Consider the following 19,018-nt stretch of genomic DNA (forward strand, 5'->3'; position numbering starts at 1 on the left):
ATATATATATATATTGTGTTCAGCAGAACAAAGAAACTCATAAAAGTTTGGAACAACTTGAGGGTGAGTAAATGATGACAGAATTATATATTTTGGGTGAACTATCCCTTTAATTATGTGCGGTTTTCCCAAACAAAGAGTCAATGTGAACAGTCAAATGAAGAACTCATCTACTTGTGCATGTTTATGTCCAATATGACACTGTGAAACCTGTGTCTCTGCTTCAGAGGTCCACTGCGGCTCAGCCAGCCCATGTGTCAGGTCCCTAGACAGAGTCACCAGGGCAGACACTCCTAAAGTGGCCGGCCTATCAGCCTGGGGCTTTACAGCACAACCTGTATCCACATTCGTCTCAGGCTCCTCTTCCGGCAGAAGGCATGATATGATTTCAGAGGTCGTCGCTGGCTCATACCAGTTAACAGACTGGCCTGCTGGGCTACTGCGTTGGGAAGAGTAGCAGGAGCTTCCTGGAGGAGTGCTGCAGGTGCCGTCTGAACCCAAACACTCCCTACCTAACCTCGACCCACGAGAACATCGGTCCAGCTCCACACGGGACCGTCCCATAGGGTGCTCTCTCAAATGCAATGGCTTCTTGCAGGGAGAGGTCGAAGGTTGCCTGGCAGCTGCACCGTTCCTCAGCAGCATTCTGGGGCAGCTCAGAGGAAACGCAGACGTAAGGAACCCCTGGGGTTGTGCTGGGGCTTTAACCTGCAGAAAAGATGAGGTTTTATTAGTTTAACAAAAATTGCACTTTAAAGGGATGGCTGCATGCGATTTCCCTTTTTTAACTTTAGTTAGAGTGTAATGTTGCTGCTTGGGCATAAACAGTATCTGCAAAATTACAGCGCTGAAAGTTCAATGCAAACGGAGATATTGTCTTTTAAAGTTATGGCAGTTTATTGCCTACAAAAACGGCTGGTTTGGACTACAACAAGCTTCTTACCGGGTTAGTGACATCATAAACCCTTGCTAGTCTCCGCAGATGTGACTTCTGCCCGTAATGGGAAGGGACGTGGTGTTTCCGGACAACCTGTGCTTGGCACTTCAGCCAATAAAAATACATCAAACTCTATTCTACCCTCAAGTTACTTTAAAACCACTCTATACTATTTGTTTACCGCTAAAAGTAATACGATCTATAATTGTACATAGAACTGACATTTACAAACAATCAAATTTGAAGTGACTGGCCCCATCCCAAATTAATGTACACTTGTACATCACATTCTTCCATCTTAAAAATATATCTAAAAAATTACGACTCTCAATGCCAAATGTAGAAAAGTAAATTCATGCGTTCATGAGCTCACGAGCTCAAGGCTAGATTATTGTAATGCTCTACAGGGTGGTTGCCCTGCTCGCTTAAAAAACAAACTCCAGCTGATTCAAAATGCAGCAGCTCGAGTTCTTACTAGAACCAGGAAGTATGATCATATTAGTCCAGTTCTGTCAACACTGCACTGGCTCCCTATTAAACATCATATACATTTTTAAATCTTGCTCCATACATTATACTCCATCATGTCTATAGCAGTCTCAAAACTCTGGCCAGTTGATAATACCTAGAATATCAAAATCAACTGCAGGTGGTTGATCATTTTCCTATTTAGCACCTAAACTCTGGAACAGTCTTCCTAGCATTGTTCAGGAAGCAGACACACTCTGTCAGTTTAAATCTAGACTAAAGATTTAAGATCTCTTTACCTTGGCATACACATTACAAAAAATCTATAATTAACTAGGTCTGCCAGAAACAAGAACACTTCCTATGACACCAATGTATTCATTACATAATAAGAATGGCATTTAAGCTAATGTTAGTCTCTCTGTTAATTCGGAGGTTTACTGAAGTCTGCCAGATCCCGGCTGTTTCCAGATCAGATGGTGGACCTGTGCCTAGACACGAGTCACAATATAGCCCTACAACCATTTACATGCAAACAAGTAAAGCAAAGCCAAGCATAAGAATACTTATACAATGGGCCATTTGACTGTATTTTCCTTTAAACCACTAGATGGTACACATTCAGCTCAGCACTTTTCTTAACAACCGTTTTTGATGATCCTTGATTCTTCACTCATTTGATCTAAGCTATAATTGGGATGTTAACCCAATTAACTGGTTAACTGTTAACCAACAGTAAAACATTTAACCAATTAATAGTTTACTATCGTTTGCTGCATGGTTAAAAAATACACTACAAATGTTTGGTTTTTGTGAGTGAGTGAGTGAGAGAGAGAGAGAGAGAGAGAGAGAGAGAGAGAGTGAGAGAGAGTGAGAGAGAGAGAGAGAGAGAGAGAGAGAGAGAGAGAGAGAGAGAGAGAGAGAGAGAGAGAGAGAGAGAGAGAGAGAGAGAGAGAGAGAGAGAGAGAGAGAGAGAGAGAGAGAGAGAATTGACATGAACTGTACTACTGACTATTAAACTGAGCAGTGTAACTTTTTTATGCTATTTTATTTTGATAATGAACAGGCTGTCAAGTTTGCAATGCTGGAATATGCTGTGTATGTGAGAGGAGCCGGTGCGATTGAACAGAGGAAACATACTCTGTAATATTGGTCATACAGATAAGAGTATAGGACATGGTTCAAAGCGGCAAAATCTTTACTTTTATGTGTGTAAACTTACAATAAAACAGAACATTGTGCTTGGTAAAATGAAGAAAACAAGATGTGCTTTCTGTCGTCTGGGTTTCTTTTACATGAAGCTGTTTGTGGAGCTCATTCGGTCTACGTGCTTTTTTCTTTAGATTTGTTAAAGCTGCACTATGTAACTTTTCCATCCGCTAGAGGGCGCCTATTCAAAACAAAGGCGTAGTTTGATGATGCCAAGTTTGAGCTCAGAATCTTGGGACGTGTGGTCTTCACCTCATAGCCGGTGGGAAAGAATCGGGATAGGACTCTGGCAGAAATCATGTTCATGGATCTGATTTAGGGTTGGTGAACCCTAACATTTTCTTGACCGACCACTAGCCGACCACTAGCCTCACTAGCCGGTTGAAACCGGTTAACCGATTAGTTTAAAATATGCTGTGCTATTTGAAATAACAGCCGCGAGCCGCGCCTGCAATTTCGCAACTCTGTCGCATCTCTCTATGATCTCTCTGCCTCTCTCTCTCTCTCTCTCTCTCTCTCTCTCTCTCTCTCTCTCTCTCTCTCTCTCTCTCTCTCTCTCTCTCTCTCTCTCTCTCTCTCTCTCTCTCTCTCTCTCTCTCTCTCTCTCTCTCTCTCTCTCTCTCTCTCTCTCTCTCTCTCACACACACACACACACACACACACACACACACACACACACACACACACACACACACACACACACACACACAGTCCCGACGCCGCCGCCTCCCTTCCGCTCACGTCACTTTTTAAAATCCTCTACAGCGCAAAACATGAGTCCCGCAAAAGCGGCGCTGAGGAGCTTGTTTTTTAATTGATAAACAAATGGCTCCTTAGTTTCGAAATGGTTTGGGTACAAGGTGATCGCGTTGAAAATAAAGGCATTTGTCTAGCGTTATAAGCTTATTTGAAACATTGACGCTGCTCATTTAAGAAAATGACAGCTCCGAAGAGACGCCGCTTTAGTTCGAGGTAGTGCTAACAATAATAAAGAAAGATGATGATCAACACCTCATGTGTTACCACTGAAATGTAGATGTAATATATTTCCAAATGTAAGCCCATCTTATGCCAAATGACGCTTCATACTGTCGTCTGCCCTGGCTCTAACCTCGAGTGTTTTAGCCTGTTTACTTTTTGCAAACCTTGTGAGCGCGCAAACCCAAACGCTGTGACCTCGCGGCAAATGTTTTTATTGGCTTATTAAGTACAAACAGGCGAGTTATGAAAAAAATTGTGTGAGGGATTTGTTCACTTCACTAAAAGATTTTGTAATGAGACGGCTAACTGTAGTAGCGTTTAGTCCACTGTCTATAATAGCCTTATTTAGAGATCACTTTTTTTTTAACCGACAACTTTGATCGGTTAACGTTGATACGGTCAACCATCGGTCAAACGCTCATCGGTTACCATCCCTAATGTGATTATTAACATTGCTCTAGTATAAAGCAGAACAGGACTGAGTGTTGTGGAGCTGAGCAAGGCCACTGGAGTGGTTGTTAAGCAAACACGCCTCACAAGCAGCGGGACTTTTATTATGATGGGACACAGTCGCCAGTTGAATTTCCCCTTCTCTGGTCATGAGTATGAGGTAACGGATCTCTGTTTATCATATTAGATACATTTAAGTGTGTTGAAAATTATGTTATGGCGTTACTCTGTGCGTTCACTCAGCAGCTGCTGTGACACTTGTTCACACTGTGTATTCACATTTCTGCAGAATTAAACCGGAAACCGGGTTTTAACCAAGCCTGCAGTCTCCCTCTCAGATACTGAAGCTTTTGCGCCTCAAACACCCCCTGGTGACCGGTCCCAGTATAGCCGCCCCTCTGTGTTTTCTAATGGACGCGAGGCAGACTAAATAATAAAATTACACTTCAAATCTTTTTTCCCCAAAGTTAGTCACTGAAGGCAGTTGTCATCACGATGATTTCATTTCAAGTGTTCGTTTTTAAAATAAGTTTAGTTTTAGTTTGTTATTTGATGCTATAAAAACAGGGGGTGTGACGTCATGATTGACAGCTGAGACTGACGGCTTCTCTGAGTGAAGTTGTCACTGAGGCATTAACGGACTTTTTTCGGAATTTTTGGGAGCAGACTGGAGCTTTAGCTTTAATTTCTACATTTCCATAACTGTTTATTTCACACCAACAAAATTAATTGTTCTGCATCTGCGAGAGTGTGGGCGGGCTTTTGATATCGCGACTGTACATCCTGCTCTACTTCCTGCGCTCTACTGCGCAAAATCCGAAATCGCTACTGCGCAGACTCGGTCCCAAGATGTCCGCGCCGTGCAGGCCGCCTAAAAGCTTCAAATCTGCCAAGCGGAAACTGATGATGTCGAGTTGTCCATATTTTTTTTACGGTCTATGGTTTTAACACAGATATGACGTCATCGACAGGCGACTTCCTCATATGTCCCGGCTCTTTGGTTAAAATAGCAATTTTCTCACAATTTACAAATAGTTGGAAACAATTAGGATACTCTAAGAACTCAATTGAACGAAATATTTAATACTGGCCTGGTGGTTTTTGGATATATTACTGCAAAAATACTACATAGTGCACCTTTAATCTTTTATTTTTTTAAGTCAAATATATTTAGTGTATTTATTCCTTTTATATTGGCCTATAGACAGATTCTATGAACGTAAATAATTTTTAATGTAACTTAATTTTGCTTAAATAATGACTACCCATTTTAAAACTCAGGATTTGAAAACCACTGAACTAGACTTTCCCCCGTGAAGGCCTAATCGACACGAAAGCCAGTGGCGCTGATCCTCAACAAACCCGTCTCCGGCATGATGATGACTCTGAGCAATCATGCATTATAGAATTATACTTTATGATGTTAAAAACGATGTTGATGTTTTCTTTGAAACAAATTATGTGTTTAGTAAACAATGTTACAAAGACCACAAACTCACATAAGCCAAGAGTCAAACTGCCCAACTAAAGGAAACACTGATCACTATAACGGTGACCAAACATTTTCAATAAAACATCTAAACATCTGTTAACTCTCAAAAAGCACTTCTGCTGAGACCTTGAGATATTTCATCTTTAACTGATTTCAGGCTGTGTGGCTTTAAGGCAGGTTGTAGTTGTTGACGTTGAACCAAAATCACATTGTAAGATTGATTCAAATGTCATTACCAATGATTTTTGGATGGAATTTCAAAATGTTCTCAACATGAATTGCAGGTGCAAACATGATGTTGATTCTATGCAGTTTTTTAACACATTAACATTTAACATGACTTGCTATCTGGGAACACTCTCAGGAGTCTCAGCATCTTTTACACAGATGGAATCTGTCATCTCCAGATAGATATACATATAAATGTCATTTGGAGGTCTTAACAAGAGATGTCATATTTCAGTGCCCTTCCAGGGGAACTGTGGCTATGTTTATAATGACTATAAAAATGAGATAGTAAAGCCTCCATATCTCAATGGTCACTCTCAGTGGAGTTGCTGTTTTTGGTTGACCTCATCATAGACACCATGGCCATTCCAAAAATGAATATACAAGGAGAACCATAGAAATAATGCTTAAAATATTTGGATAGGTCACCCAAATATTTGGATAAGTGTGTCTGTGTGGTGCAGTGGTGCGTATTAGTAGTTTTGGTGTATTCTTGCGGTGTGTGTGGGAGTTAGCATTTGTTGAGTTAGCATTTGTTTGGTCATTGCCACGTTGGGAGTGAGTTTGTTGGGGGCGTTCCCAGCTGCTTTCAATAACGATACTCAAGTGAGTATAAATAGCGTGATAGTCCGCGGCAGCGGAAGCGGCAGTGTGAAGCCCTCCTTGTGTGAAGACCGACGAGTGTAAAGACTTCAACTCTTCCCTGTGCAAGACCGACGAGTGTAAAGACTTCAACTCTTCCCTGTGCAACTCCTCGCGAGCAAGGACCCCAACAAGGCACTTGAGTATCATCTTCCTTTCATTATTTGTGTTCGGTTCTTTTCTAATTACGATCTGGCCTTTTCTCTGATCTGTATTCACCATGTGCTTTCAAATCTCAACTATAACTACTAGCACTCGTAATTCACGCTCTGTACGCACGAGACGCCGCAATCCTAATAATTTGCGCTATATCCTAACATCCTTTGCTACTTTACTCTCCATTCCAATTGGTCTCTGGAATTGTCAGTCTGCTGTAAACAAAGCAGACTTCATTTCATCTATTGGGACTCATTCTCAGCTCAGCCTCATGGCCCTAACTGAGACCTGGATCAAACCAGAGGACACTGCCACTCCTGCAGCCCTTTCAACCAATTTAACTTTTTCACACACTCCTCAGCCTATTGGGAGGGGTGGGGGTACTGGTTTGCTTATCTCAAAATTCAAATGATTGGAAATTTGATCCATTACCATCTCTACCGGCCAGTTCATTTGAATCGCACTCAATCACTATTACTCACCCTGTTAAAATCCATGTGGTAGTGGTCTATCGTCCTCCAGGTCACCTCGGTAACTTTGTGGAGGAGTTGGATGTGTTACTTTCTAGCTTCCCTGAGGATGGCACTCCACTGATTCTGCTTGGTGACTTCAACATCCATCTTGATAAACACCTAGCTGCAGACTTCAGCACTCTACTGACTTCATTTGACCTTAAGTTAGTATCTACTACGGCTACTCACAGATCAGGTAACCAATTAGACCTCGTATACACACGCAACTGCTCCACGGACAACACTTTAGTTACTCCATTACACACCTCAGACCACTTTCTCATCACTCTTAACCTCATACTGACTCCTGATACAACACGCACTCCTACACAGATTACCTTTCGGCATAATCTACGCTCACTCTCTCCCTCTCGCCTATCCACTATGGTTTCATCTTCACTCCCTCCACCTGCTCAGTTCTCAGCACTGGACACTAACAGTGCTACCGACACACTTTGCTCCACTCTAACATCCTCCTTAGACAGTTTTTGCCCCCTTTCATCCAGACCAGCCCGCCCCACCCCATCTGCCCCCTGGCTGTCTGATGTTCTCCGTGAACATCGCTCTGGACTCAGGGCGGCAGAGAGGAAATGGCGGAAATATACGGACTATACTGACCTTACCTTGTATCAGTCTCTTCTCTCTTCTTTCTCTACAAATGTCTCCACTGCTAAAACAACATACTACCACAACAAAATCAACAAATGCTCTGACTCTCGCAAACTCTTTAAAACATTCTCCTCTCTCCTTTGTCCTCCTCCTCCCCCTCCTTCATCAACTCTTACAGCTGATGGCTTTGCATCATTTTTCACAAATAAAACATCCCTCATCAGCAAACAGTTCTCCTCATCACAAACTAACAAGCACATCTCAACAACTAACACGAACACGCTTCCATCCTTCTCTCCGCTCTCCGAGGCAGATATTTCTAAACTCATCCTTTCAAATCACCCTACTACCTGTCCACTTGATCCTATACCCACTCACCTCCTTCAGGCCATTTCTTCTTCAATCACTCCTGCACTCACTCACATTGTCAACACTTCTCTTCACACGGGAACCTTTCCCACAGCATTTAAGCAGGCTCGGGTAACCCCACTGCTTAAGAAACCCTCTCTGAATCCAGCACTTTTAGAAAACTACCGACCGGTATCCCTTCTGCCTTTCATTGCAAAGACCCTTGAGCGAGTTGTGTTCAATCAACTCTCTATGTTTCTTGAAAGGGACAACCTCCTAGACAACAACCAATCCGGCTTCAAAAGTGGCCATTCGACTGAGACTGCCTTGCTCTCGGTAACTGAGGCACTGAGACTGGCAAAAGCAGCTTCCAAATCCTCAGTGCTCATTCTGCTGGATCTGTCTGCTGCTTTTGACACAGTTAACCACCAGATCCTCCTGTCAACACTTAAGACGATGGGTATCTCAGGAACTGCCCTCCAGTGGTTCAGGTCTTACCTCTCTGGTAGGTCCTACAGGGTGTCATGGAGAGGTGTAGTGTCTAAGTCACATCATCTAGCTACTGGGGTTCCCCAGGGCTCAGTCCTTGGACCACTTCTTTTCTCCATCTACATGTCATCATTAGGTTCCGTCATTCAGAAACATGGCTTTTCCTATCACTGCTATGCTGATGACACTCAACTCTACTTCTCATTTCAACCAGATGATCCTACAGTCAGTGTTCGTATCGCTGCCTGTCTGACAGACATTTCTGACTGGATGAAAGAGCATCATATTAAACTCAATCTTGCAAAGACAGAATTACTTGTTTTCTCAACCAACCCAGCACTTCATCAAAATTTCTCCATTCAGCTTGGTTCATCGACCAAAACTCCATCAAGGACAGCCAGGAACCTTGCAGTTGTGATTGATGACCAGTTAAACTTCACTGACCACATTACTGCAACAGCCCGGTCCTGCAGATTTGCTTTATACAACATTAGAAAGATTAGACCCTTCCTATCAGAACAGGCTGCACAACTCCTGGTTCAAGCTCTTGTTCTCTCCAGACTGGACTATTGTAATGCTCTTCTGGCTGGGCTTCCAGCATGCACTATCAAACCCTTGCAGCTGATCCAGAATGCAGCGGCGAGAGTGGTCTTTAATGAGCCGAAGAGAATGCATGTTACGCCTCTCTTCATCAAACTGCACTGGTTGCCAATGGCTGCTCGCATCAAATTCAAGGCTCTAGTTCTCGCCTACAAAACAACCACTGGTTCTGCACCAATATACCTAAACTCACTTGTTCAGACTTACACACCCTCCAGAAGCTTGCGTTCTGCGAATGAGCGGCGCCTCGTGGTTCCTTCCCAAAGAGGCATGAAATCGCTCTCACGGACATTTTCCTGGACCGTTTCCACCTGGTGGAATGACCTGCCGATCTCAATTCGTGCTGCCGAGTCTGTAGCCATTCTTAAAAAACATCTTAAGACACATCTTTTCCAATTGCACTTTTCCTATTGCACTTGACCAATACAGAATAGCACTTACTGATCATATCTACGTCTCTCATCCGGATTTGTGCCTTCAGGCGGGTATGTTACATAGTTATCATAGCTACCAAAACCCAGTGTTCTGTATTTTGCGTACGTGAGTTTTTGCTGTCGATGGCTATTGCTGCCCGTTTAGCTAGAATGCCATACAAAACCAACCCATTGGGCCACTGAATCCGCATTAACGACAACAGTTGGGGCATCAGCCTTAGTCCTAATGGGTTGTTATCATAGCTATCAAAATCCAGTGTTCTGTATTTTCCGTACGTGAGTATTTGTTGTAGCTGGCTATAAAAAAATAAAATAAAATAAAAATTGTGTACTGTGCTAATTAATTGAGATTTCTTACAGCTCTTACAGGTTGTTGGCTTTGTTTGTTTCGTTTCTTCTATTGCTCTACCCTTTTTTGTAAGTCGCTTTGGATAAAAGTGACTGCTAAATGATTAAATGTAATTGTAATGCTTAAAATATTTGGATAGGTCAACCAAAACTGAAAAGTCATAATTTATGAAAAATGTCTCAATGGTAACCAAAACTGTTACCATTGAGAAACTTTCTAGAAGAAAGAAATTCATACCATACCAGTTTAAAACGATATTCGGAAATGATGACAGAAATTTTAGTTTTGGGTGACCCTTTAAAACAATAATGCTTAACTTACTTAATACTTAATAATTCATAAAAATGTATATAGCGCTTTTCTAGACACCTAAATCGCTTTACATATAGAAGGGGAATCTCCTCGACCACCACCAATGTGCAGCACCCACCTGGATGATGCAACGGCAGCCATATTGTGCCAGAACGCTCACCACACACCATCTGATTGGTGGAGACAGAGGATCATTATATGGGGATTATTAGGAGGCCATGATGGACAGAGGCCAATGGGCAAATTTGGCCACGATGCCGGGGTTACACCCATACTCTTTATCGAAGGACATCCTGGGATTTTTAATGACCACAGAGAGTCGGTACCTCGGTTTAACGTATCATCCGAAAGATGGATGATTCATAATACACTATGAATTATCAAGTAAATTAACCTGCAGCATAAACAGCCTTTTAAACTTAATGGATTTAAGAGTTGACAAACTTTTGACAAAATATTTTATAGCCGATTCAAGTTTGTTTTACAAATTATGAATTTGTGACATCGACCCTGTTATTGAACTTAATTGTATCAACATTGAAATTCATATTTCAATATAAAAGAGGATAAATGACACTATTGTCCTCAGTAGAGATGCTTATAACTGAATTTACTCAATTCCTAATTGATTAGTTGATTAACTTTATACAGTCATTGAACTGAATTGAATAATGACACTGTACATTGCACTTTTAGAGCTGCTTTATAGCAGAATTTGAATTTTACGCATTGATTTCCTGTAAAGCTGCTTTGAAACAATCTGTATTTTATAAAGCCCCATAGAAATAGCGATTTAAATTGAGTTGTCCTGAACTCTGCGCAAAAGACTTGTGGACATCTAAAAAAACATTTAAACAAAAAACACTTCATCCATGTGGCATTTACAATAAATGCATGTACAAAATATAACCTTATGTCCATGTTTTCAGTTAGTGTAGACTGTCAAAAACAGCACTCCCACAGTTTAAGGATAAGCTAACGATTTCAAAACAACCTTCATTTGTAGCAGATCAATTTAGGAAAATTATAGGCCTATAAAAATGTGTGATAAATGGCACAAACACACACTGATGTTACACTCCACTCCATTGAACTCTGTGTAAGAGAGATGAACTTCATCCATCAGAAAGGTCATCTAATTTGGTTAATTTAGTTATTTTCCCAGCAATAAACATACATAGCTGGTCTGTAATTAAATGAAAGAAACCCAATTGGTTTATATCATGGTTTGTCAATATAAAAGAGGATATAGAGAAACCAGAAGACATTTCCTGTGACTTACCTGAAAGAGGATCTTGTTGCCATCCAGGTCTTCAGTGTGCCATCGGGTAGCACTGATGGGTGAGCAGGTGTTGGGCAGCAAGGGCACTAACTGTCCAATCTCACCCACCTTAAACTGCAGCACTGCAGAGTAACAGGGCTCCACTCTGACCCCCGGCGAGAGCTGTTTGATGGCCAACTGCAGGCTAAAGCCTTGTTCTGTGAGCAGAGTGAACCAGCAGAAGCCTGTTTTCTGCTCTTCCGCCCTCCTCTGCAGCACTGTCTCATATAAACGCACAGTGTCCTCAAAGTTATCAAAGGTGCTGTGCAAAGTCACTCGCACCACCTCCCCTCCGTAGTGCACTGGCCTCACCCCCCACAATGGCATTCCCATGCCCATGCTGTAGAAGTCCCGGCTGGGGAGGAGGTAGGGCCTCATTAGGGTGGTCCCTCTGCCCCCCTCTCTGCCTCCACAGCTCTCCGTATGGTGATACTGCCAGGGCGGACCTTGCAGAAAGTCCAGCACCCTGAGAATACGCTCCTCTCCGAAAGACTCATGCAGGAATATGGTCACCGCGTGTGAGGGGTAGCCAGCCACAGGGCACAGGTTAGCTCTGTTGCTGTCATGAACGGGACAGGCCCGCTCAGACACATGGAAGAGGCGGAGATTGGGGCGGACCCACTTCAGCAGGCGGTCCAGAGTGTGCTGGAGGAGGAGCGAGTCTCCGGGGTTGGTAAGCAGGTGCATGGTGACCAGAAGCAGCTCCTGACCTGGGCCGGCAATGAGGTCAACTACACAAAAGGCAGAGGAAGCGGCAGAGCAAATATTCAGATACTGTTTGTGTTGTCACAGTAACTATGAAAAAGTAATCTGATTACTGATTACTCCTTAAAAAAGTAACATAAGGCCTATTCACGCAGGATAAGTATTATCTAGGGACCGCTGTGATTTAGAAATTACTCCCCTACATCTGAGTTTGGCGTGGCACATTCGCACGAGATAAGCAAAGTGATTTAACTCAAATTTACTGACTTATTTCCTGGATATGAAGTAAAATGTGACTTGTAGATAGATGTTTTTTTCGTTATAGATATAGCTGTATGTTGATATCGTTTTGATAGTTTTATAGTAATAAAAATAATTTTGTTCAGTTAGAGAACAGACGCTACAATTAAAAATTGAACTGAGCACAGCGGCAGGAGTCAGATTTTATTTATCACGAGTGAGAAGCTGACAATTTACGGCGGAAGATTCAGGCTAAATGTAAAAGCGGCCATAAGCGAGCTTGTCATTGTACTGTTCTGTTATGTTTTTCATTAAGAATATTGATATTAATATTAAACACACAATTCAAGCTATTTGCTCTCAAATTGGTACTCATTCTAAAGTGAAAGTACATAATCCGTGCGAGAATTCATAACGGTGCGCATTATCATAGACATGGGCTTTAATAGGGCTTTAGTTACTTTACAGATTACTTGATTTTAAAAAGTAACTAAGTAAGATTACAAGTAACTTTATTAGTTACATTCAACAGTTGCTGACAACATGCTGCCTCAACATAGAAATGACAACCGTTTTTCCCAACACTCACTTTATTGGAAGTGGTGCATTTTTAAGATTGACGCATTACTGGCGTCACTGTTGAGGACAATATCAAATCACAGATATGGCAAAATCACTTAATATTATAGGTTATTAAATGAAATGAGGGATTTTCACAGTCACACAAGATAAAAATGTATATAATTAATATCGTTTTAAACTATATTTATAGCCATCGTTTAAAATGTGGTAAATGGCTAAACATTTATTTGTCTTACATGGAAATTGTTTTAATTTATTTATATATTTTTGGTGACTGCCATGGTTCAATAAATTATAACTTTCATAAATTAAAAAGAAAAGCATACCAATGTTAATTAAAAAAAAAAAAAATCATCCATATATTTCTAAAAGCATAGGAATTTTATATATTTTGTCACTGAAAACCATGTCCTCCGGTGTGACACCATATCCTGTTTTTAAATTGGGCAATTCCAGTTTAAGTTGAATCAGTTGTTTAATTAGTTGAAGGTTCAAATAGTATAATTAGTTCAAATATTTAACTTTTTTGGAATTACTATAAAAGTGTTGATTTCGGTTGTCCTTCCTTAATTCTAAATGTCACACGATAGGACACATTTCAGTAAAAACAACAACAAAAATTCTGAAATAATTGAAAGTTAGTGACCCCTTATATTAGCCTACATCAGACTTCATACTATAATAATATGCCGCAACACACACACACACACACACACACACACACACACACACACACACACACACACACACACACACACACACTACATTATTTTACTATGTCTACATAAGAAAACTGGACTTACTGCTGCTACTGCATGACATTTTACCACAGTCAGATCTAAAAAAAAAAAAAAGGAGAGAGAAAAAACACACACACTTAGCCTATTTACTTAATAGCCTACAGTTCAAATGACACCCTTAGCACGGCCCATCATAACCCTATTGTGATAATGTTCCTGAAACGTTTTATTTTATATAAATATTTTTTATCCGTGTCCTTAAAGAGAAACCAAACAATGTTAAAAACTTTCAAGTTTAATTCAAACGTTCATTCTATCGAAACAAGAAATACGAACTCTAGGTAGGTTGCATATAAACGAATAGTGTAATGTACATTTTGTATAAAACTATGTTTTCACATTAAATGGCGCATATTTGAAGACAAAAAGTTGCTTTTACTGTCACACTGTAACGTTTGTTGCCTCCGTCCTAAAGTATTCGTCGCTGTCGGTTATTGTGTTTCTCCCCTAGAGACGCAAACAAAAGTGAGATCATCTTTAGCTTTCTCCGCTAACTCACCCCGCAGTCTCCGCGCCCGAGTCCGCCGTCTCATCCTCCGTCCTGCCGGTAAAGTCAAGCGCTTGTCGGAGCATAATGTGCGTTTACTTGCATGCAAAATCCGCTTCAAACATGCTCAAGATCTTTGCTTCGGCCGACCGGCGTTAGAAACCGCAGTTTGTGTTCGCAGGAGTCGAGTTCACGCTGACGCCACTCCAGCGTTTATAATTTATGATGATGGTCAGGCACAAGCACTCAAACTAAACATTAAAAACATCAGCGAAACAGCTCTTTTAGATGGACTCGTCGCTAGATGTGGAGTCTTACGAGAGCATAGTTGAAGAATGAGCAGGAGTCAGTCGGGGGAAGGGCTCTGGTCTCTAAAGCTGCACAATAACAATTGAGGGACTGAAGCACAGCAGATGGCTGTCATCAGACCTGTGTGTGTGTGACACACAGACAGCTCCATACAGAGACCAGACCATCTTCTGTAGTAGTTTGCAGTCTGAAGAATGTGTGCAGGTTCCACTTGGTTTGATATTTTGTATCTACTGCAATAAAATGTAGATATTTTGTGTGACTTTCTGTGAAAAAAAAGAAAATTGTTTACTCACCCCTGTGCCGTTCAATGTAAAAGAGATAAAGACAATGTAAATGTAATCCAGACAAAAAACAGGAAGTTTGATCATATTAGCCAAGTTCTGTCAACACTGCACTGGCTCCCTATTAAACATTGCATACATTTTTAAATCTTGCTTATTAGCCTACTTACAAAGCACTAAATGGTTTAGCTCCTCATTACTTAAAGGGTTAGTTCACCCAAAAATGAAATTTCCTTCATTAATGACTCAATGTCGTTCCACACCCGTAAGACCTCCGTTCATCCCCGGAACACAGTTTAAGATATTTTAGATTTAGAGGGCTTTCTTCCTCTTCTCTTTTAGTAAGTGTATGCCCACTTGCTGTCCACATCCAGAAGGTAATGAAACATCATCAAAGTTGTCCGTATGTGACATCAGTTAGTTAGTTAGACTCTTTTGAAGCGTCAACAATACATTTTGGTCCAAAAATAACAAAAAATACGACTTTATTCAGCATTGTCTTCTCTTCCGCGTTTGTTTTCAAACCTCAAATAAAGATTCAAACGGTCGTGAATCAGCAGATTGATTCATGATTCGTATCGCCATGTCATGTGATTTCAGCAGTTTGCCAGTTTGACACGCGAGCCAAATCATGATTCACGACTGTTCGAATCTTTATTTGAGGAACACGGAAGAGAAGACAATGCTGAATAAAGTCGTATTTTTTGTTATTTTTGGACCAAAATGTATTGTGGACACTTCAAAAGAGTCTAACTAACCAACTGGTGTCATATATGGACAACTTTGATGATGTTTTCATTACCTTCTGCACGTGGACAGCAAGTGGACATACACTTACATTCAAAGGACAGAAAGCTCTCGGACTAAATCTAAAATATCTTAAACTGTGTTCCGGGGATGAACGGAGGTCTTACGGGTGTGGAACGACATTGGGGTGAGTCATTAATGAAAGACATTACATTTTTGGCTGAACTAACTCTTTAAGCGAGCTCTTAACACATTATACTCCATCACGTCTATTGCGGTCTCAAAACTCTGGCCAGTTGATAATACCTAGAATATCTAAATCAACTGCAGGCGGTCGATCCTTTTCCTATTTAGGTCCTAAACTCTGGAACAGTCTTTCTAACATTGTTTGTGAAGCAGACACACTCTGTCAGTTTAAATCTAGACTGAAAACACATCTCTTTACTATGGCATACACATAGAACATTTTTAACTTATATTTAAATCAGTAAGAAGCGCTAAAATCCCAAGTGTTAAATCAACACTGCTCAGAGTGTATTTGGTCCCACTCCACAGAGAGTTAAAATAACACTGAAGTGGTGTTAAAGTTAATGAGATAATTAAGAGATTAATTAAGTAATGATTGAACCATTAGTGATGAACACCTGATGATAACGAGCAGAATCACTGAAGGACAGAGAAACACAAGATCTACAACTGACTTCAGCCACAGCCTTAGGTTAAATCAACTGAAGATAAAAGAAGACATTATATCTCTGAAGATCTCAGCAGAGAAGGATTAAACAACTCCACAATTACTTTTGTCATACTGTACTTCTACATATGTTTTTATTGAGGTTTAGATACTGATGTTTTATGGAAATTATTTGGTCACTATTATGGTTATTTGTTTTTATAAGTAAATTGATCATCAATGTGAAAATCTTGGCACAAATTAAACAGAATTTAGATTTCTTAATTTTTTTGCGGGGGGGGGGGGGGGTATTTGGACACACAGACATCAAGAATCAGCATATGCATCTCAACAATGGTGACATGTTTTTATGCCACAATGCGTTCTGGGAGCCGGCCAATTATAAAACTCATGGCTCCCAGCATGCATTACAGCATGAACCATGTCACCATTGTTGAGAATCATATGCTGATTCTTGATGTCTTGCTAAAATAATTGCTTCTGTAACTTTAAAAATAAAAATAAATAAATTCTAAATTCAAACTCTGCCCCGTGGCAAATATATATATACACTCACACATTTGGTCACTGATGAGATTAGTAAATCATTCCATTTCATTATGAAACCTATATGAACTGATTTGCTTCTGGATTCCATTGTAACTAAGTAAGTGTAAAAAAAAAAAACACTATTAGCAACACTGCTATGGAAAAAGCCAAGTCAAACTGCCCAAATAAAGGAAACACTGATCAGCATAATGGTGACCAAACATTTTCCATAAAACATCAACATCTAAACCTGTTAATTCTCAATAAGAGCTTATGTAGACGAACAGTATGACAGGAATAACTGTGAAGTTGTTTAATCCTCTGCTGAGATCTTCAGAGATTGAATGTCTTCTTTTATCTTCAGTCGATTTCATCTAAGGCTATGGCTGAAGTCAGTTGTAGATCTTGTGTTTCTCTTTCCTTCAGTGATTATGCTCGTTATCATCAGGTGTTCATCACTAATGGTTCAATCACCCCTTAATTCATCTCTTAATTATCTCATTAACTTTAACACGGCTTCAGTGTTATTTTAACTCTCTGTGGAGTGGGACCAAATACACTCTGAGCAGTGTTGATTTAACACTGGGAATTTTGCTAGAATTTTAGTTGTAGATCTTGGCTGCGTTCGGAACCGCATACTCATTGAGTAGGTACTCAATTTCAATAAGTACTTACTTAACGAGCGCAAAAAGAGTAGGTACTATATATCCAAATCTCGTTAAGTACGAATGCGATCCGCACTTAATGCGCCATATTGACGTTATCATGTGACCCATGACGATAACACAAGCGCACCAATTGGTTTGACAAGTATAATTCATCTATCTATATTGGTTTAAACTTTTTCTTTTTGTATAAAACATTTCTGCCCATTTATTTTGTGATTTTAGTAAAAGCAATAAATATTTACCCTACTAATCTGACAGTTTTGTCCTTTTTTATCCTTGCGAAAACCCAAAATTGTGATCTCTTGAACATTTTAATTTCTTTATTTTATATGCCAAAGATTTCCTCCACAAGCAAAAGTGGCCTAAATCGCTAAATCTTTATATTTTCCTTTTTTAGTTAAATTTAACTTCTCATCACTTCAACAAATATATATTGCATTATGAATTATTCAGATATTTAACCTTGTTATTGTGCTTTTTTTTTCTCTGTGAATAATGTATGCAAACCCATGGTATTTTTAAAATATTATTATTGTTAAAGATAAAACCATTTAATTATGAAACTATAAAAGAAATTAGTGTCAGGTGCACTAACACCTGATTGCATCAGTAACTCCACAAGCCTACCTACTGCGATTTTTATCCCTTTGCAATGGTTGGAATGTCAGCACAAACGAGACAAATATCTGCACAAAGACGTCGGGCAGCTGCTCGAAGATATCGCCTTCGGAGAAGATTGTTGATTTTATCCTCGGAAAATGTAAGTATCACTACTTCATTTCAATTACCCCAGGTTGAATTGCGTTGTAAATTAACCAGCCCCAACATTTATAATAATGTAAAATGACCAGTACTTAATTGTATGACATTTTCTTACTGCAAATGTCTATTTCAGTACAACAAAGAAAATGTAATTTGTTTTGTAAAATTTTGTAGTTATGAATGGATACACACTAGACAAAAACAGCTGATATGAATTCATATTTTCAGTCAAGCATGAATTAATAGTTTTTATTGTATTCTAGTTTTATGTACTGACAAAAATAGGACATTAATAAATTAAATGAACAATAGTAACTATCACAAATAAACAAAACTCAAAACATGAAACAACTTTATTAAAATGTATTTTTCTAACAAACTATCACATTTGCAGGTGCTGAACACCACATCCTACTGCCATCTCAACCGAGCTGTACCAATTCTGCAGCTTTATTTTGATGAAGCAGCTGACCACCGTCAACACCTTCGCCTGTCTTTGCCATCCATCATGTCCCTCATTGCTGCAGTCAGACTGGAAACTGACCATGGATGGGAGCGGGACATCGAGGTGCTTGTGTTCCTCTTCTGGCTGGCCCATGCAGCATCATACAGGGTGGTGTCACAGACCTTCGATATCCCCAAGACCTCTGTGCATGACATTGTGCACAGAGTGAG

At 40.2% G+C, this 19,018-nt stretch overlaps 1 protein-coding gene across 1 annotated transcript; it reads right to left on the bottom strand.

Moving 5' to 3' along the window:
* Window positions 1–73: 73 nt before the first annotated feature.
* Window positions 74–14,725, bottom strand: LOC137084996 (protein FAM124B). Its single transcript, XM_067451551.1, has 4 exons — window positions 14,364–14,725; window positions 13,868–13,902; window positions 11,499–12,268; window positions 74–708 (listed from the first exon to the last, which is right to left on the bottom strand). The coding sequence occupies exons 1-4, from the start codon at window positions 14,435–14,437 to the stop codon at window positions 154–156; spliced, it is 1,434 nt and encodes a 477-aa protein (XP_067307652.1). The 5' UTR covers window positions 14,438–14,725; the 3' UTR covers window positions 74–153.
* Between the last annotated feature and the right edge of the window lie 4,293 nt (window positions 14,726–19,018).

The sequence above is a fragment of the Pseudorasbora parva genome, chromosome 8 (assembly GCF_024679245.1).
Source record: "Pseudorasbora parva isolate DD20220531a chromosome 8, ASM2467924v1, whole genome shotgun sequence".
Taxonomy (NCBI): Eukaryota; Metazoa; Chordata; class Actinopteri; order Cypriniformes; family Gobionidae; genus Pseudorasbora; species Pseudorasbora parva.